General features: G+C 30.1%; 2 protein-coding genes across 3 annotated transcripts; one reads left to right on the forward strand and one right to left on the reverse strand.

The window, feature by feature from the left end:
* Positions 1-2,254: 2,254 nt before the first annotated feature.
* On the reverse strand, positions 2,255-3,308 carry LOC135957880 (protein transport protein Sec61 gamma-2 subunit). Of its 2 annotated transcripts, none has more exons than XR_010576433.1 (2): positions 3,148-3,308; positions 2,255-2,619 (listed from the first exon to the last, which is right to left on the reverse strand). XR_010576433.1 is itself a non-coding variant. In XM_065508707.1 (2 exons), the coding sequence occupies exon 2, from the start codon at positions 2,590-2,592 to the stop codon at positions 2,386-2,388; it is 207 nt and encodes a 68-aa protein (XP_065364779.1). In that variant the 5' UTR covers positions 2,593-2,619; positions 3,152-3,265; the 3' UTR covers positions 2,255-2,385. The 2 variants fall into 2 exon arrangements, 1 of the variants encoding a protein (XP_065364779.1); XM_065508707.1 differs by having other exon boundaries at positions 3,152-3,265.
* Positions 3,309-17,152: 13,844 nt separating this feature from the next.
* On the forward strand, positions 17,153-19,947 carry Npc2a (Niemann-Pick type C-2a). The gene is made up of 3 exons (XM_065507322.1): positions 17,153-17,310; positions 19,357-19,470; positions 19,547-19,947. Exons 1-3 carry the CDS (start codon positions 17,229-17,231, stop codon positions 19,804-19,806), a joined length of 456 nt encoding a protein of 151 aa, XP_065363394.1. The 5' UTR covers positions 17,153-17,228; the 3' UTR covers positions 19,807-19,947.
* Positions 19,948-22,530: the final 2,583 nt, after the last annotated feature.

Consider the following 22,530-nt stretch of genomic DNA (forward strand, 5'->3'; position numbering starts at 1 on the left):
TGATATTTTTTTTTAATAACTTGTTTGTTTTTTTATTATTCTAAGGGTCAAATTTTATAAAACGAAACAAACGTTAACAAAATTTGTTATGCAAAATATTCAAGTTTCAAACCCTTTTCCCAGTATTCTTCATACAAATTGCTTACGTTTCCGAACGCTTCGCTTCGTTTTATAAAATGAGGCCCTAAAATTATTGTATATTATAGATATACATTTGTTTATTAGCCTGGGAAGTTTTTCAAGCATTTATCTTGGAAAAATATTTTTCGTTTTTGGAAAAAAAATAATGTTTTGCATTTCGCCCTTCGAATTAATTTCTTTAAAGAAAATTGGTTTTTGTCCGTGCTAGATAAATTTATGGCCTCATTTTGTAATACGAAGCGTTCAGAAACGTTAGCTATTTGTATGAAGAATACTGGGAAAAGTGTTTGAAACTTGAATATTTTCCATACAAAATTTGTTCAACGTGTGTCGTTTCGTTTTATAAAATGAGGCCCTTAAGGTTATCATAATATTAAAATATTATTTTAAAACGAAACTAACGTTAAACAATATATATGTATATGGAAAATATTCAAGGCAGTTACCGCGTAACTCAATCCGAAAACGAAAATATTTGAAAATATGTGCAAAATACATTGTAATTCGAAAAGATTTCCTTTCGAATCAAATTAGTGATTAACCCCCAAGTTTCAAAGCTTTTCCAAGTATTTTTCATAGAAATTTCTTACAAATGATTCGTTTTATTAAAATTATGTAGGCCCTAACTTGAAATTTAAATCATTATCATCTTTATTATCACCAAACACTATTATTATTTTCTCCTCGACGTTTGTTTAGATCTATTTCGAATTAAACTAGTTATTATTGTTATCTGCTCTGAGTGGAGAAAGAACACGCGGATCATTGTCATCATCGCTTAAGGGCAATTAGGCCGTCCTTTTTTCGCTGCCTTCGAGTGTTTTGCGTTTCACTATCGTATACGTTACGGTTTAAAGAAGTTTTGCATTCGTTTTGGTTATGGAGAACCAAACAAAATTGTTTTTGGAATACTTGTGGAGTACCAAAACTCAATTTGGAAAAACTTCGAAAAGATTTTCTTTCGAATCGAATTAGTGAGTAATCCCGCAGATGATACTTTTGAATATTTCGATGCTGGCTATCACTCAATGAAGGGGAGCACAATGGAGATAACTCTATTTCGCCCAGAAAACCGGACATGAGGTATCAAATATACAGGCCTGTCACAGAATTCCATTCCGATCGAAAGTGGAATTAATTCCGCATTTTGCTTCTTCAGAAAAAGTAAAACGAAAATTTCTTTCGGAAAGAAACCACTTTCAGTTTACAAAGTGGTATTGATATTTCTTTGTAATTATTTATTTATGTAAAATTTTTAAACAGTTTCTGTACCAAAAATTTCACTTTTGTTTTAAAATTAAAAACGTCAAATTAAAATCAAAAATATAGAATTATTAAATATTTTTTTGAATTAATAAGTTTCACGGAATCTGAAGAACCTAAAACGAAATCGATCGGAATAAAAACTACGGAATTGAAACCATTCCGAACAAAATGTGTGACAGGCCTGATAGTCATGACAATTTAGGTATTAAAAGTTAGCAAAATTGGTCCATAGATTGCTAAGATATTAATAAAAACTCAATACTACATCATAAATTTTTTCTCAAATTTTATACACAGAAATTAATTTCTGGAAGATTCCAGATAACGTATATAATTCTAACGTGGATTCTGCATTGGAAAAAGTCGTAACCAGGTTTAAAGGAAACATTTCTTCGGTTCAAGGTAACAACAAAACAGTTTTAAGATGAAGGTTATATGAGAAGAACTTTGGCTTTTTGTTTTATACTAAAGGGCAAAACATTTGAAACAATTTTATAGAAAAATTTAACAATAAATTTCCGACTGTTCTGCATAAAATATTAAGGCCACTCGAAATAATTCTCTTTCACCTCCCAAATGGTGATTACTTCTCTTTGTTCACTATAAATTGCTCCAGATACATTACATTGCCTTTTAATCCAGAAAAATATTATCGTATTGTTTTTTTATAGAAATTTATTTTGTTATAAATTAAACATGAATTTAAAAATGGAAAAAGTCGTAAACTCTCACTAGCCAAGGGCTGTGCAATGCCTGTTGACGTGAAAATTCTCAAATATAATTGCTTAAAGTCTAGAAAAATTTACTAAAAAATATGCATTTTTGTTGTAAAGTAGAAACACAAACATTAATAAATTTTCTTATATTTTGTGGATGTGGAACTTAAAAAATATTAACATACATAAAAAAAGAAATAGACGATGATGATACAAACATAAGCTGATACAGCCTTGAGGTATAAAAACGTCTATTTGAAATTTATGAGCCCACAATGATGTTGTTGATGGGGATGTGGATCAGCTTAACGAAGAAACCGATGAATCCCATAATACAGAAGCCAATAGCGGTGGCAATGGCGATCTTTTGGAATTCTTTGCGATCAGGTTTGGTGCAACGTTTTACCAAACGGATGGAGTCCTTGGCGAAAGCGCGACCAGGTTCACAGAATTTAACAACTTTATCCATGGCGGGTTTTTATTAGCGAAATTTCAACTGAAAGTAAATGAAAAATAAATCAAATTAGATACAAATACCAAAGACTTTAGCATATAAAGACACACAATAATGAAAAGTGAATTGTAATAAAAAGAAGTGGTATTGTGTTGTCAGTACAACTTGTAGTTTTCTTTTTGTGCTTGCACTCGTGGCATACGTCACACGTCAATACCATAATTTCCTAATACATTTTCCATTAGAAAATGTATTATTGTCCACATAATTACAAGCAGTTACTATTATTAAATAAGAAAACGTATTTGTTCATATTTCAACACATACATAAATAATAAATTGTATTTGATATTTTAACTTTTACTAATTAGAGCAAATTTCTCCCCTCTAATTTATTTCTTTTTCTGATTCACTTTTCAAGTTGTTTTGTTATTTATAATGCCTTTTTAATACGATATAACTTTGTTAAACCTTTTCAATGTATTTTATTTATTAAATTAATTCAAGAAATTTGTATTATTTGTTTAACAATTTATATATAATTCGTTTTTTAGAATATGCACTACGCACCTACTTTTCGTTGCAGTAAATTTAACACGAATGAACGGCGAGAATGAAATTGTTGTATTGACAAACTTTGACAAATTATACGTGGCAGACATTTACTTAATGTTTACGACGCCATCTATGTGTCGTTTAAATTATACAAGTTGTATTTTTAATGCAAAGTGCTGCCAAATTGTTGTTTTTATTCATGACCGTTAATATTTTTATTCGGATTCTTGGTGATAGGTAAAAAATTGCTAGCTTTTATAGGTAAGTAAACAAAAATTGTCCAAAAATAACAAAATTCGTTACCAATCTTTTACAACATTAAATTAAAATATATGTATATTCATTTAAATATGGAAAAATACGATTCCGTATTTAAGTGATTCGCAGCATTTATGTATATTGTATTTGTTTGTAGTTAGTTAACTTAGTTTAAATGTTCAGTATGTTTATGACATAACTATATTAAACCATACATGTGACTTTAAATCATTTTGAACAAAATTTTCAGATAGTGATATTTTTTAAATCACTCTTTTGAAAGTTTGTTTGAGAAATGCTCTTAAGCAAGTCCAGTTGGGTATAAGTTCTGTCGTCGATCACCTTTGGCTTATTAGTTGGTAAAATCAAAATCCATTATGACAAAAATTCGTCTTTTGGATTATTTAAAAGCGCTAAATATTAAAGTCAAAGAATGACTCTCGAGTTTTTAGGATCAAATAATTATTGAATCATTTTAAGTTGCTGCTGAAAACTGGCAAATAAATAAAGGGAAAAATTAAATCAAAATTTATAGAAATTATGTCAGAAAAGATTTTTGGATATTTCATAATTCGGATTGGAATACTTTTAAAATCTAATTAAAAAAAACAAAAAATATAAATTAATAAAAACAAGTTTAAAACATTTCCCTAAATTTTTCATCAGACGAAAAAAAATTATAATTTATATAATTTATTTGAAAAAATGTCGATATCAAAATTAAATGTGACCTGGTTAATAATTGTTGACTCTGAGGAGTTCAGAGACGATAATATTGTTTGGCCGGTGCAGACAAACAATTATTGCATTAAACACATTCAAGACAGCAGGCTACCAACTTCAATCTGTCAAAAACGTTTATATGGAGACGATTATTTTAACGACAGCACAGCTACACGGCCACACGACAACTCATGCCGATGTAGCCGAATTAGGCTAATTTCTATTTTTGTCAACTACAAAACGGAAATAGTGTTGCTAATATAATAAAAAAATGTAAATCAAATTAATGCTTAAAAAAATATATTTTTTTACTTAATTAAGAGAAGTTTCTGATAACCATATTGAAATAAATTAATAACAGGTACATAATTAATTATAACCATATACATATTTTTACTAAAAATAATTGTTTCAATCTTAATTACTTTGGAATTTTGTACGGTTATTTTTTATTAAAGTGGCACCACTGAATTATAAATCAGCTGTTTACTTTGTAGCTGCCATATGACTACAACTGTAACCAGCAGAATTTGTGTTCGTGTAGTCGTGTAGCCTGTTGTCTTGAATGCGTTTAATTCATATGGCTAAGTTGTACGATCCTAGAGAAACTGCTGTTCGCTATTGTAATTCGTCGAATTGTTCAGTTGGACTGCAATCCACAACACAATCTAGGATGTAACTGCGATGATGATTGTTGCATCATCAGCATTCTTATCAAAGTCGGAATATTGCAGTTTGTTGTTGGTTCCAATTGCTTTTGGTTACTATAAATAATATACCGTTTGGAATTCTTTACTCTTCCAATTAATAGTTTCAGAAACAAACTAATTGTAAGTTTAATTACATATCGATGGCTTAATATAAAAAAGGCGTAACTCAATTTTTTTTAAAAATAGCGTTTTTTGTTTATTCCGGTAGTCAAATGTCAGATGCACCTTGCCTCAAAATTTCCGGAGGGTATAATTGCAAATAACAGATTTATAACGATTTCAAAAAAAGCCCTAAGTCAAGTCAAAGAATTTTTGAAAGAAAAGTCCCTAACTCATTTTTTGTTTGTTTTGTTTGATTGGTTATCACCATGACAATAGGTTAGGTTACGTGGGTTGCTCGCAATTTAGAGAGTTCACTCGGAGGCCTTGTGGCCCATTGTGATACCCTTAGAAATACTATTCCCCTATGCTGAAAATTCGTACATAAAGTGAGAATAGTTTCCCTCCCTAATTTCGTTGACTATGTGATTCCTGTGATCCCCGTGGGAACCGGTACTTCTAATAAATCTGATCATATTTACTAGTGACACATCTCTGAGACAGTCCAGATCATGGAAAAGAGCTCTACCAAGATGTAGTAGTCTATGCTCTTGTAAGGCTGGGCATTCACATAGAAGGTGCTGTACCGATTCCTCCTACTCTTCATCTAAACAACTTCTACAGTAGCTATAACGAGTGTAACCCATACGTTCCGACATATGTCCAATCATACAGTGCCCAGTAATTATACCCGTAAGAAGCCTGATCGAATTCCTGCTAAGATACAAAAGAGTCCTAGTTCTATCCTCTGTCAGATTGGGCCAGAGCATTCTTGATATTCTACAAGTGATGATATTTGACCACCTGAGTTCCGTCTCACTCAAAGCCCATTCATCTATCAATCTCGATATTGTCACTAGGGGACTGTGAATATCCCTTTGCGCTAGAGATACGTCCAGGGACGACCCGTTGGTTGCGCACTCATCAGATACTTCATTTCCCCGGATGCCCTCGTGTCCTGGAACCCATATCAACTCGACGTGATGTTGTGTCAGTTGTGCCAGTGATTTGATACAATTGAGAAGACATTTCGACCTGATCACGTTGGAGTTAAGAGCCTTGATTGATGCAAGGCTGTCCAAGTAAATATGTATAATCGAATTTTCGAGATTCAGTTCCCGGATTCTTCTCGCGGCTGTATCGATGGCATAAATCTTTGCCTGGAAAACCGTGCAGGTGTCGGGTAATCGAATAGACATCAGAAGGTCTAGTTCATCTGAAAAGATTCCCGAGCCCGTGCCTCTTTCTGTCTTTGAACCATCAGTGTAGATTGAGATCACGTCATCCCTTAGGACAGAGTTCGCGGCCCAATCATCCCTTGTCGGTATTCTGGTCTTAAAAGTTCTGTCAAAATTCGTGACAATAATACAAGATAAATCTCTCAGCGCAGCTGTAGTTGTGCGTTTATATTTTCCAAGTATAAATTCTCTTCTGAATCGGATTTTCCACCTATCAGGAAATTTAACAGCTTTATGTTGCTGAGTGTGATTCAAAAAAAGAAAATGGAAACATAAAGTTGTCCTATCCATTTTTTCTGTGATCGAACTATTCCATATTTAAACCTAGGCAAAAATTAATTCCTCAACTAAAGAAGAGTGCTGCATATTACACCGTGCGACAGCAATTATTGGACTTGAACGGGACCATATACATATGAAACCTTATGTCATATATAGTAGAACTGCGTTTTTAGTTTTTCATTTTGTGATCTTTTCTCCTTTTTAAAGGACTTCAAATTTTAAGGATATAGAAATTTCTTAAAATTTATTTAAATAGTTCTGCTCATTAGTTCTTCTTTATATGGATATCAAATGAAAAGGGACAATTTCTAGAAGTAGATAATTTTTTTTATTTTTACTTTTCAGGACGAAAAGTTGTAAAAAATGTCCTTTGAAAAATGTATCCTTTTATATCCTCGAGAATTTCCAATATATTTTCCTAAAAAAAATATATGTTGAAACCATGCATATACTTTAACACATGCTTAAATTTCGTTCTTATAGCTTTATAAGTTAGGCCTAAACAGAAAAAAACATATTATTAAGTTCATTAAAAAAAAAATACTTTTATCGATACAGCAATTAAGATTACAAAAATATTAGATAGTACTTTTTGGACTTGAACAAGTCCACATACACATGAAACTGGAGATCGTATATAGTAAATCTGCGTTCTCAGTTTTTAATTTTCTGATCCTTTCTTCTTTTTAAAGGACTTCAAAGTTTCAAGGATGTACAAATTTATAAAAAATTAAATAAATATTTTTATAAATGTTTGTCATATAAAAGAAGACGGTCACCAGAAATGGAAACAATATTTTTTTAATTTTTCAGGACAACAAATTTCAAGGAAAATCCTTTAAACATTTTTTCTTTCATGTCCCAGATAATGTTCCTACTAATTTTAAAAAAGGGTTGAGTCTATTAAAAGTTAATTCGTTTTTATTTATCAGGATACATTGTATATAAAAAGTTAAATATCTTATGTAACATCAAGCATCTAGTAGTTTTGAATTGACACGTCAAAATTCTTATAAATAATGTTACGTTTTAACCTATTTAAAACGCTGGTTTATTTCCTTTAAATAAACCGGATACTTTTGATTGCAAATAAAAGCCGTTTAGTAGTTTGTAAATGGTAACAACTCTTTATTTATTCAAATAATTAAATAGTCACTCAATATTTTTTTATACAGGTTTATAAATTCTCAGAATTACAGACACAATTTATAATGTACACGAATTTACTTGAAAAACACAACACACTTTAATGTGCTGTTTTTCTATAGCGAACGAGTACTTTGAGTGGAAATTTAACATGTGTTTTGTTATTGTAACAAAAACAAAATACATGTAAAACGTTCACTCAAAGCACTCGTTCGCTATAGAAAAACAGCACATAAGGCACTCAGATGATGTTTATTCGAAAAGCGTCTCTGATAAACTCACTAACGACTGCAACCTCTGCTACTATTTATAAAACTGCCATCTGTACCAGTGATGTTAACTTTTTAATTTCGATTACCGTACAGACCTAAAAAAATTACCGTTTTTAAGTAAAATTACCGTATCCAGTTTTGTACAAAAATAATAATATTTTCTTATTGAAACAGGTTTATTTTTATAATTCAATATATCGAGGGCCTATATTCAAAACTCTCTATCTTAAAAAACACAACTTTTCAGGAAAGCCAAAAAACTATTTTTTTCGCGTATTACTTGAGTTATAAAAATTCGCTATGCTACAATTATTATTTTAAAGCAACTACTAAATCTCACATAAATTGGTTTTTAAAATTTTGCATTATTGGGTACTTTATGATAGATAGAGGTAGGTTTTTCTTCTCAAAATATTCAATGTGTATGTATAAAAATTATAAGATAGAGAATTTTGCATTTTAATGGAATTAAATTACAGTAGTTTTGACTTATCTGCCTTTCACTTAAGAGCATTTTGCATATAAGTGCACAAAACTTGTGTTTTATATATTTATTTATCAAACTCCATACAAATTCGCTAATTTAAGTGCATTGTTCATACCTGCACATTTAAGATAAGTGCATAACACTTTTGGAAGCTATAACTGGTTTTCATGAAAAAAAAATTCATTTAGCTGCTTAATATAAAATTAAATCAAAAAAAATAAGAAAAATACGATTTTGAATAAAAAATTGTGTTGTAAACTTCTTAATAATTTTAAAAGTAGCTAAAATACCAAATTTGTTGTTATTTTTAAAGGGAAACATCACAAAACTTCATGTAAATTATTTGCCGTTAGCTGCTTTTTTGGGCAGTAAACTTAAATGCACTTACCAGCATCAATGCACAGGTAAGTTAACTGATGTTAACTGCACTTTTAACTTACCTGCACAAAATATCGTTCAAAGTTGGTTGTGCAGGTAAGTCAAAATTACTGTATTTTGATTTCATTTATGCTATCTGTCAGTTTTTAACGTGATTTATTTAAGATATACTAGGATCGCCTGGTGGTCAAAATTCGACCACTAATAACAAAATTATACAATTACTTTGAGTATACGCAAAAATATTTTTCACGTTTGTGTACAAATACACGTGTATTTAGATGTGCATAAACATGTTGTTGTTGTTTTTCAAGCAAATGTAAAACGCTTTTTAACACTTTTACGGAAAGAATTTTTAAACAAAAATTTATATTGTGCACATTTAGAGAAAATAATCTTTTAAACCATATAGGTTTCATCAATATTGGTGGACAATAACATACTTAAAAGTGTACCACAAAAAAACGTGTGGCCTATTTATATATAAGATACCCATGGTAGGCGTTCATATTGTTCAGGTTACGATGATTTTCGCCAAACAACCCGAATGTGAACAAAAGAGCGTAATAGAGCGTAAAAATACACACCATTCAGTTTCTTGATGTTGTTGTGGATATTTTATTTTTTACCTAAAAGAGCACACAAATTAAATGCCTCTTTTTGCCTACCAATGATATAGACACTTTTTTAAGCAAACTCCAACTTTAACTTTTAATTTTTATGTCATGGAAATTATATTTTACAAAAACAAAAAGGTAAAATATTTCCATGGTAATTCATTTTTTTAAAAGATTAGTATGAAAACATGAATTGCAAGCAGAAATTATTAGAAAAAAATATTTGAAAATTAATTATTTGAAAAGATAGACGCTTTTGAATTCGGATAAAATTAATTGTATAGAGAAATAACAAAAATGCAAATAAAACAGCAAAAAACAGGGCAGTTTTACTAAACATTTTACCATCAAAAAGTAATTTTCGTGAATATCAAAGATAGAGGGTTTTGAATATAGGACCAAGTTTGTAAAACAGCAGAATGCTATTTTTATCAACATCTTTTATTTGCCTTATAAGCATAAATTCCTTATCAATTTCATTAAATTTATCCATTTTAACAGCTTCTGGGAAATGCAAAACTAAAGGAATTACAGAAATATTGGTATCGAATAATTGGGGATTTATTACGTCAATGTTTTTAATGATTGCATTTGATTTGCAATATGTTTTTAATACTAATTTGTATGTTGAAATATCCATACTTGAAAGACTTGCGATTACTTTACCGTATAATACGTATATACATATATATATGTAGACACATTATGGAAATATAACTTTTGGGAAATAATTCTTAAATATTTAAACTTTTTAAAATTACCGTACAAATGTAGAAATTACCTGCCTACCGTACGGAGGTCTAAATTACCGTACAATACGGTAATTACCGTACGGTTAACATCACTGATCTGTACTCTAGATTTCTATTTAACTGTCTAGACTCTAGAGCATTGGTAGGCAAAAAGAGGCATTTAATTTGTGTGCTCTTTTGGGTAAAAAATAAAATATCCACAACAACATCAAGAAACTGAATGAATTGTGTGTATTTTTACGCTCTATTACGCTATTTTGTTCACATTCGGGTTGTTTGACGAAAATCATCGTAACCTGAACAATATGAACGCCTACCATGGGTCTAGAGGTTTCTAACACATACGCCATCTGTGGTGTACTTTCTACAATGTTCTTTAACTGAATATTCGAAATCGAATACAGCGTTGCCAACTTACGATCAAATCAACTGAAAGCTTTTATTTAATAATGCCCACAGATATGTTACAGTTTTACAGCACTGTTATTTGAAAGCATTATGCTACTTTTAAATCAGCCGTTAAAATCGTTATATTTGAATTCAAGTACAATTTCGTAACAATAATTTTTAATAAGTGGTCACTTTTAAAAAGTAATATGGAATGTCCTAATAAAAACAAATTTTGTGTTGTTTGTGGTTTATTTTACCTTTTAATAAAGGAAAAAATGTAACAAAGGCTTTTGTGGATAAGTATGAACAATATTTTTTAATAACTTAATATTTTTTTTAAAAATATCAATGAAAAAAGGGCCCATATTAGATAACTTCATTAAAATAAAAAAAAAACATTTTAAATGAGAAATAATATGTGTTGCCTCTTTTTATTAAAAATTGCATTCAAACTTTTTTTGTATCTAAAATTTTATGGATTCTATTAAGTTTTTTCCTTCTCCTGTACAGTAACAAAAAATCGAGTTACGCCTTTTTTATATTAAGCCATCGATATACATATATTAGTTTTATTAATGTTTATGTTATTATACTCGTCAAGCCTTAACTGCGAAAATATCTTAACCCCAATTTTCTCAATATCTGGTTATCGTTTTTCTTAACGATAAACCTCCAATTAACATTTTTTTTGTATGAGAACTGTCGATAAACTTATTGTCACGATAAAAAATAACCATAGTTTGAGAAAATGGGGGTTTATACCATGTTCACACGACGGCATTATTCGTCGTTCAACCCCCAATTACGAACTGAATTACATGATTCGCCATACAAAATTTCAAGTGCGAATTACCTTGTTCGTACGTAATTCAGTTTGAATTACCTTATGAATTACGAACGAATGACTGCCATCTCTAATTTTTATCGATTATTTATGTATCAAAATCAGCTGTCCAAACAAAAATGTCAAAACAAAATAAAGAAAAAGATTAAATAAATAAATTAAAAGAAATAAAAAGTCTGATTAAAGTTAAATTCATTTGTAGAAATAGCTGCTCTGCCATTCTTTCAGCCCACACCTGTAATAAAGCCCGCTCGCTGCCCTGGTCCCACTTATTTGCACTTTTTCTTTTTTCTGATAATGAAAATAATAATTAAATTATATTTGTTTAATTAATAATGCTACAATTTTATGTTTTTACTTACCTTTTTTATCCAAATTACAAATTTAAAATTCGCACCAAACAAACAAAAAAACAAAACATGTAAACAGAAGAAAAAAAATACAAGAAGAAGAAATAAATAAATGTCAAACTGAATTACGAATGTTGTCGTGTAAACAGGTTGATTCGCAATCGTAATTCAAAACGCGAATTAAGTAATTCAAACTGCCGTGGAAACACTTATTAGATTTTTGGGGCAACAAATGTCTTCAATTATTCTCCGTCATAATTCAGAAAATTTATTTGAAGTTCCGAGTTTTGTGTCAAATTAGTAATACGCAGGCTTAACATGCAAAGGCTCTAAGTCAGTCATGTTCACGCCATACAACAATTGTTTGAAAAATTTACACACATTTGTTACGCTCTTTTAAAAACTTTTGTTCATTCATCGTTTAGCTCTCGATGAAAACACATGCGACGGACTATCGTCATTTTTTTCAGACATTTACTAAGCATTGTTGTTGGTTGTTTTTGGACGAAACATAGCAAACACAAGCGTTTCAATTGCAATTGAACACAAAATAACAAAGTCAAAAATAAATAAAAAATTAAATAGAATTTAGGCCATATAATGCATATTTTTTCTTTTCCTTAAAATTTAAATTACATTCATTAAATAAATTGGTTATATGTGATAAAAATTCTAAATCTAAACTTTCATTATTTTGTTCTTATTTTAAATGTTTGACATTATGTTTGCTGGGTAGCTCTCTCACCAATACATCTTCATTTTTATTTTTGAACATCACTGCTCTAAGTCCACTTTTTTTTAGAAATTGAGATTTTAATGCAATGATAAGTAAAAATACATTGATTTGTTGTTTTGTAGTGATGAGCAAAAGCGCTTAGGCCAATTATAACAAGAAAATGTTCTATGTCCCTATAAAGTCTGATTGTTTTGTGTATCTCCTGTAAAATTTTAAAATATGTACTTAGAGCGTGTTAAGCCAGCGATATGTTCCAGCTAAAAACAGTTTTTATTTTTCATTTACCCATGTATAAATATAAAAATTTCTAACATTGCTTAACTGCGGATTAAAAATGCAAATTTTGAATTGATAGATTTCGATGAAAATTTTTGAAAAATGCAAAATTTTGAATTGGTAGATTTCGATGAAAATTTGTTTTTGGTTTTAAAATTTCCAAAATTACTTACATATTTAAAAGACGTTTCATACTCGTGGCCTATTGAACATTTAATCTTTTCTCTAATAATTTGTGAATACTTATTTTGAATCAAAATCAATCACAAATTCGATTTTGATTTTTTGATGATACATACATATGTATGTACATTAGGGCGGGTCACGAAAAATCGTATAGCAGAAACGCATTCTACGGAAAATTCTAAGAAATTTTCCCCAAGAAATTATAGGTCTAAAATGAAATCCTATCTTGTGCATTTCGTCTTTTATCCAATGATATTTCAATACATATTTTTATACCCTTCAGCTTCGTGAGAAGGGTATATATAAGTTTGTCATTCCGTTTGTAATTTCTACATTTTTCATTTCCGACCCTATAAAGTATATATATTCTGGATCCTTATAGATAGCGGATCTGTCTGTCTGTCTGTTGAAATCAATTTTCTGAAGGCCCCAGATATCTCCGGGATCCAAATCTTCAACAATTCTGTCAGACATACTTTCGAGAATTTTGCTATTTAAAATCAGCAAAATCCGTCCATAAATAACGGAGATATGAGCAAAAATCCGAGACAACCTCTGAAAATTTCATCAAAAAACACAATGTATTGCATGCTTTGACAAAAAAACAACAAAACGTCCCAGCAAAAAATAATGGAAGTGCATCTTTAAATATGACATTTTAATCACATCTAAAGTTGCAAATGAATCTTTTCTACCTCTGAAGATGTGATTTTAAATATGGGTATTTGACACTGAATTATAAATATTTCGTTGATGTAATTGTTTCCTACATTTTTTGAATTTTATAAAATTTATTAAAACCTGTAAAAATTGGTATACAAACAATGTTTACATTTTTTAATCATTAAAATTAATCAACCATTGTTTCATAAATTGTATAACTACATTAAAATCAATTCATAAATGCTCAATTACATCACTTTTTTTCTATTATTTATATTTCCATCCAAGATGCCAAAAAATATAGGTATCCACTACCTACATTAAAATAACACCTTAAAATCGAAATTTAATCGCATCGAAAGCATCGAATTTATTAAGTAAAAAGTTGTCAAAAATGAACAACATCCCTCCAATGACAAGCTAATGTAAAATTCATAGCTTTTTCACCAAAATTGGAAGTACATCAAGCATGCTATTTGTTGTGAAAATTCAGCATCTTCTTCCTCACTTTTTTTGCTGGGGTATGGTTGGATGTGCAAGCTTTGCGTATTTTGTTTTTTTTTTGTGTTTTATTTCTTTTGGCGTTGTTGTTGTTTTTTATACAACTAATGTGCTGTTTTTCTATAGCGAACGAGTGCTTTGAGTGAACGTTTTACATGTATTTTGTTTTTGTTACAATAACAAAACACATGTTAAATTTCCACTCAAAGTACCTACTCGTTCGCTATAGAAAAACAGCACATAAACTTTTGTTTGGTTGTGTGTTGGTTTTTTTTACAAAAAATCAACAAATCGTATGTTTGAATGTGCATGCTTTGCGTATTTTGTTTTTCTTTTGTGTTTTGTTTCTTTTGGCGTTGTTGTTTTTTATACAATTAAACGTATGTTTGGATGTGTGTTGGTTTCATTGGCTTGCGTATTTTGTTTTTTCTTTTGGTGTTTTGTTTCGTTTGGCGTTGTTGTTGTTTTTTGTGTTCTTGATAAATTTAGGATGCTGTACGCTGAAAGTGGGCAATGTACATACATATGTATATACTAATTATAAAAAATAATAATGCATCCACAACAAAGGTGAAGGGTATATAAGATTCGGCATAGCCGAATATAGCACTCTTACTTGTTTTTAATAGTTTTTTTTTTATTGGATAAAAGACGAAATGCGCAAGATAGGATTTGATTTTTTCTTGAGGAAACTTTCTTAGAATTTTCCGTATATTGCGTTGCTGCTATGTACGTACTTTTGGATTTTCGACGACGATATGTGAATGATAAATTATATTTGATATTACAAAATCTATGTACAAAGGTCATATTATGCAACATCGTAATATTTGAATACGCCGGAATATATAGACTAGTTTGTAAAAATACACTATACATACTACATATAAATACTTACAAAACACTCTTAACAAAAGAACAAAACAAAAATAATTAAACGTCATTGTGATGATAAGAGAACAATAACAGTAAAGTTTTTGTTTTGTTTATACACAATGACACTATACTGAGGATCATTTTACAAAAACATGACGATAACAGAACAATAATTCATACAAGGTGGTGTCGATAGCACAGATGATTTTTATACCCTTCACTTCATATATAAGTTTGTCATTCCGTTTGTTATATCCACAATATAATTTTCCGAACCTATAAAGTATATATATTCAGGATCCTTATAGATAGCGGAATCGATTAAGCCATGTCCGTCTGTCTGTCTGTTGAAATAAATTTTCTGAAGACACCAGATATCTTCGGGATACAAATCATTAATAATACTATCAGACATGCTTTCGAGAAATTTCCTATTTAAAATCAGCAAAATCGGTCCACAAATGGCTGAGATATGAGGAAAAAATAAGGACAGCCACGATTTTTACCGACGGCGTATATAAGACCATAGTAAGTTGGACCTACAAGGGGTCTAAATCGGAAAAAATATTTTTAAACAGATTTTTTTTTTCACCAAAAAAAATTTAAAAAACTAAAATTTTTTTATTAAAATTTAAGTTAAAAAAATTTTAAAATAATTCGAAAAAAAACTTAACAAACAATAATTTTTTTTTTAAATTTAAAAAATTTAAAATAATTAAAAAAAAAAATTTACCAAAAAATGGAAAAACAACTTTGGAAAAAAATTTAAATTTTGTTTACCTAAAAATATTTAAAATTTGTTTTTTGAAGTATAATTTGGTGAAGGGTATATAAGATTCGGCACAGCCGAATATAGCTCTCTTACTTGTATTTTTTTCGCTTGTTTAGAGGCTCGAGCTGTCAAATGCATTAGTGTTTGTTGTTCTGAATACTACAACAACAAAAACAACAAGCAGACTTTGGCAGTTCCAACATAATGAAATTGCATATGGTTTTTGTAAGTGTTGTACTTGTTGTAGGATCGCTCTCACGTTATAATGAACTCGCCTTGAATTCATATTCAAAGATTATGATTATAGTGTGAAGTTGCTGTTATTATCGTATGATATACAGTCAATACTCTTATTCTATAATAATAAAAAATAATTTATAAAGAAAACGAAAAAAGAAAAGAAAAGTACATAAGAAAATGTATTTAAAAGCTGTGAGAAAATTGATAAGAATTTGTGGTTAGACAAAAACTCAATACAATTTGAGTCATGCAAAACACGTATTTACATACATCATATGTACTATGCATGAATATGTTGTACATATTGACTAAAATTATTCGAATAATCTAAGAAAAAATATATTTTTTATTCGAATAAATAATATTTTTCAATTAAGAATTATAAATTTATTTTCATGTTAAAATTTAAAAAATATGGACAAAACTATTATCTCAAAATTTTATAATTATAACTTAAAATTTTATTCCAAGTTGGTTTCATTCAAATTTGGTTTTATTATTTCAACATTCACTTTTCAATAGATTTTGGATTAACACACCAATCTCAGAAAACTATGATATTTAAATCAAAAACTACTAAAGATCTTTTAAACAGTATAGATGTAATTGTTTATAATATATGTATTTTAGTCAAAAGCATTAAAGGTGTACTGAAAGCCTTATGCGAATATGAAAATAAGTACTTTGGAATCTAAAGTATTTCAATCATAAAATATTTAACGAGACTATATCCTTTAAAATCCTCTAAATTAATTTTATGTGTTTATTCATTGTTGACAAACAAATTATAAAAAATGTCTGGTTTTCAATCTAATTTTTAAAAATTATTGAAATATTTTTTAATCTTTATTTGTTTAAATAATCGAGCTTTATTTTAAAACTCGAATAATTGAATACCCTAATATGTGTACGGCTCTAATTGTATTATAAGAATAAAATTGAATAAAAAAACGGAAATGCACATTGTTTACAATCCACCTACGTATGTAAATACACTCACTCAATGGTATCCGAGTAGTATCGTTAAATAGACCGCTATCAGACTACTTAATACCCGTATATTCATACAACAATAATGTTTTGTAGTTTTTATTTAATTAAAAAATAACAATAAATAAAAATAGTAATAAAGAGAATTCTCCGAGTGTTTCTTTGTCGCTTAGAAAAATTTTGTTTGGAAATGATTAAATTTTAAAAATTTAGTAGTTGTTTATCTACCTTAGAGGACGGTTCATTGCTTTTTATTTCTTTGCAAGAATTTTAAAAAAATATTCATATATAAATTCAAAACAGTTTTAAAATGAAACAGTTTGTGATTTTATTTACTTTGTTAGCAGGATTTTTCCAAAACTCAATTTATGCTTTGCAATTTACGGATTGTGGTAAATACAAAAATATATTTAAAAATATACTTAATACTATTAAAACAAACTGATCTCGGTGTATTTAATTTTTTTATTTTGCAAATTTAATTCAATTAAGATTAATTAAGAATTATCAATGAATGAAGACGATCTTAAAATTGAACTTTGAGTTTAAATGTGTGTAAGCGATTTTTCAAACAAACAAAAACTGAATATATTTTATTGTCAGTGTTTTAAATGTTTCGCCTTAATTACAATTTATTCGTTATAATTAGCACGACTTATTTGATATTTCCGTTTTCAGTTACTTAAATATTATATCAACTAATTCAATTCTGAATAAAAATGTGAAATAATACAATTTGTCATAGTCGTATATAATTTAAACTATCACAAATAAAATTGTATAATTGGGTAGAGACCTACAACTCATATTCTTAAAATGAACCTGAGCCTTTTTTTGTTTTGTTTATTTATGACGTAAAATTTTCTCGTGTTTCTCGCAAAAGTGTAATTAACGTTCATAAACAGTTTGCTCCACAGTAGAGAAGCTATATACTAGACTTAGCCCCATTTTCTCAATCTCTGGTTATTTTTTATCGTGACTATATACTGAAAACTGTACGAAAAACGATAACCAGTCATTGAGAAAATGGGGCTTAATATTCCAAACTACAACAATGTTAAACAACATTAACACTAGCATTTAATACCCAGTGTTTATACTAACGTTGTGCTAAAGATGCGTTTGAGGTTTTCATTTGTATATCGTTACCTAAAACGCAAAATGCCGTAACTAATAAAAAACAATATCTAATGATAGATATTTCAAAGACCTGTGCAACGACGTATATAAGACCATAGTAAGTTGGACCTACAATGGGTCAAAATCGGAAAAAATATTTTTAACCCGAATTTTTTTTTCACCAAAATTTTTTTTCACAGAATATTAAAAAAAAAATTAAAAACTAAAAAAAAAAAATTTTAAAAACAACTGGAAAAAAATTTAAATTTTGTTTACCTAAAAATATTTAAAATTTTTATTTTTAAGTATAATTTGGTGAAGGGTATATAAGATTCGGCACAGCCGAATATAGCTCTTTTACTTGTTTTCTATACCACTGTGCGTTCTGCAAATACGATATTATGATATGGAGGTGACGTGAATTGTTCACCAAAAACATGTAATTACACCTCAGACGTTTTCTTAATTGGTTTTCTGATCGATGAACATAAAGTCAATCAAATCCAGGCCATCGCTCAAATTCAGATGGATCTACGAGATAGAGTCATTGAAAATTTAAATACTTCAAATTGGATTGGTCGCGGTAGCACTGTCATACTTTGCTATTGTAGCTGAAAGCTCACCGTTCTCCTTTACATATATTTTTTTCGACCACTTTACGCTGCTGGTGCCTTTCAAAATAAGGTTTTTCAAGTAAATCATGTAGAATTAGTATTTTTTTTCGAAATTTTTATGTGGTTTAAAAATGAGATTGCTACAGACCAGAGACCCTCAAGTACGTTACGATAGTTATCGTTTCAAGGTTACCAAGATTTCAAAATTACATACAAATTTAACATAAATTAAAATACTAAACCATCTGTTTATAGGCGCTTGATATGGTCAAACTTTTTTACTTTGTTATACAGATTTTAAAAATTAATATCACATAAGAAAAATTATTTGATCAAATGCTGTCGGATTATTGTTAATTTTTTAATTAACCTGAGATATCTTGGAATTTTTAGCTATAGCTAAAAATGTATTTATATGCATAAGTATATAATATTAAAACTGTATTCATATTCATCACGTACTTAATAAATAAAAGTAATATTTAGTTAAGAAACGATTAATAAAATTATCAAAGGTTTACAACGGGAATTTTCTATGTACCTATAAAGTGCTTAATAAACCATTATTATCTTTAAAAATCGTTTTTGAATATGGGGTTTATATATATTATACATGTATAATATTGTTAATATCAATTTCTAAAACTAAATAAACATTTTATTGCAATAATAAAAATATTAATGATTTGTTTTTATTATTATTAGGTTCCAAAACAGGAAAATTTACAAAAGTTGTTGTTTCCGATTGTGATACTACCAAAAATGAATGCATTTTAAAACGTAATTCATCAGTCTCCATAACTATTGATTTCTCTTTGGGTAAGAAAAGAAGATGACAGTTTTCATTTCAATTAATTTTGTAATTAAAATATTTTTTTTTGCTTTTCGTTTACAGCTGAAGATGTTACATCGATTAAAACAGTTGTCCATGGCAAAGTGATGGGTGTAGAAATGCCATTCCATTTACAAAATCCCGATGCTTGTGTTGACAGTGGTCTTAAATGTCCTTTGGAAAAGGATGAAACATATGAATATACCGCCACATTGCCGGTCTTGAAAGCATATCCCAAAGTAAATGTTATGGTTAAATGGGAATTGAAGGATCAAAATGGTGAAGATATTGTTTGTGTTGAAATACCTGCTAAAATTAATTAATATTACGCACTACTACTTCTACTACATACTACTAAAATCACTCAGTATTTAAAATTTTCGAATGTACTATATTTAAATCACTAGATCATTTAAGTTTTGTAATTTAATAAATTTAGTGGGATTTTGTTGAACAAAATAAAATTCATATTAACGGGCCTGATTCGGAAGCACGACCGGAAGACTGTTTTCAATTTTATGTATGAAAAACACTCAAAAATTATATGAAAACTGACTGATTTGAATAAACAAATTTTAAAATAGTTTTCCGGTCGTGTTTCTGAATCAGGCCCTAAAAATAACTTAAATTGCAAACAAATACGCTTTATTTTTAGTAGATATTTTTATTTTAGTAGAGATTAAAAAAGAGCTGCACTAAAAATGTAAGATATACCAAAAAATTTTGTTGTTTTTGGTTATTGAATATTCCTACAGTGGGGAGCACAAATGATTACATTTTGGATTTGCATTATTATGGGTCGATTATGGATGGCAACCGAACTTCAGTTGCGTTGTCAGAGTGCAACCACAAATTTCTGTTTGCCAGTTTGGCAACAGAAATGATAGCTGTCAGTTGCCATCTGTAATACCATTTAGGCAACTGACAACGCAAAGTTCGGTTGCCATCCATAATCGACCCATCAGTTTTATTTTTATTCCATAAGAAATGCACAAAGTACCAACATGAACTCATTTGAACTCCCCACTGTACATTTATTTCTTGAGAAAACGGGATATAAAAGGATAAAATCAGTTAAAAATTATTACAAAAATTTAACTTGTTTTGGAAAAATTTGTAATTTTTACCTTTGTAAGGTTCAGAAATACTCTGATCTTAATTTTTGTCTAATAGCGATAACATTTAGTCATTTCTTCTTTTAAGGCCATAAAATCGTACTCCAATTTTATTAAAACAGTTTTCTAATAAACTAATTTATATTTGAGAATAAATGCAAAACAAAAATTATTAGATTAGCTGTGGTATGTATTATGAGGAAACCGTAACGAAATCTAATAAACACTTTGCTAGAGAGAATAACCTACCAATTAAAACACAAAAAGTATCTCTCGATAACTACTTTTTCTTGTAGTTTTACAACGACCCGCATCTCATTCGGCCAAAGATTGTCAACTCAGCAACAGTTGTATCAATCGGAAGTTTTTTTCCAAGAGAAGAACTTTCGACGACGGAAGAGCTGTTACAACAACCGATGTGTAAATCCAGTTTACCATGCCTGGTCGTAGTCCCCAATTCTTATCAATGGAATTCCTTAACCATAGGTCTATAGGGTTTAAGATAGTAGTCCTACGGGGACAATTAAAAGATGCACAGTGTCTTGAGTGCCTGGAACAATTCGTTCCTGGTGGTAGTTGAGAATACTGATCCAACCAGTTCTTAAATGTGCAAGTGTTGATCGAGTTTGCCTGGGTAACTGCCTTTCACTGTCCGACATCGAGGGTGGATGTTGGTTTAAGACTTTATTGTACCTATAGCCTTTAATGGCTTCTGTGACCGCCATTTGGTGCAATGTCTTCTGTACGTTTATTATCGACAATCGGTCGTCGTCTGATTGGATGACGTCCTGGAAGTCTCCAATGTAACGCCGAAAGTTTGGCCGGATGTGTCGAAGGGGAACTTCAATCAAAAATTTGATTGTTGAGAAGGGATGGCTGATGACATGCCACCAGATATTATAGTCGTTATTGTCTCCTTGTCCATGCCCCAGAAGGTGCCAGCGAGTGCTTTTAGGACTTTGTTACTTAATTTCACTTTCAGGTTAATATAGGTGGCGTGCGAAAATAAGTGAAGGAGGCTGTCGAAGACTATCCAACAATTTGGAAACAATTGGTTGTTGTTGTAACAGTTCGTGCCAGCTAGAGCTTTAACGACCTTGTTCCTATTTCTAACCTTTTGGTTGATGTCGGTTGCGTGCCTTGAAAAGTGAAGGAGGCTGTCGAAGACTACCCCTAAAATTGTTGGGTTTTGAACCGTGGGGATAGTTCGACCTTCAAGCACCATCCATACTTCTTTAGTCCAAGAGGTTAAATGGGACACCGAGGATTTCGGATAGATAACTTTAGTTTGCGTTCCTGTAAAAAGTATGTTATGGTGGCCAGGTATTGGGTGATTTTGGCAGTTATGCCGTCGATGTTGACACCTGATGAAATTATAGTGCAATCATATGCATACGACACCATAGAGACATTTGGGAGGTGGTTCAGGAAGCTTGGCAAGATATATGTTGAAGATCATCAGTACTCCTCCTTGTGGCACGCCCATTTTTATCTTGCGGTATTTTGATTTCTAAACTCGACAAACGCATGTCTTCCACATAGATAGTTGGTTATCCAGCGTTTGACATCATTAGGGAGTGTGGAGTTCACGATGACATTAATGAGCATCGAGCGATCGACCGTATCGAATGCCTTGGATAAATAAGGAGCAGTTGTTGTGCTATACGCTTCCCTGAATCCATGTTGATGTGTGGCGAGCGGAAATGCTCTTTCAGGGTGAGTAACAGTGATAATAAGGAGATGGGCGGTATGATTCTCCTAGGGTAGCTGGAAACAACAAATGGTGAATCGAGAGATTCAGAAGGTATTCCAGACCTACTATACCGAGCTTCTTTAGCATTATCATAAAGCTGCCATCCGGGCCTAGAGCTTTGGAAGGTTTCGACTTGGAGATAATAAACTCGACTTCACGGGAGGTTAAGGAGCATGACT

Source organism: Calliphora vicina, chromosome 4 (assembly GCF_958450345.1).
Source record: "Calliphora vicina chromosome 4, idCalVici1.1, whole genome shotgun sequence".
Classification (NCBI taxonomy): Eukaryota; Metazoa; Arthropoda; class Insecta; order Diptera; family Calliphoridae; genus Calliphora; species Calliphora vicina.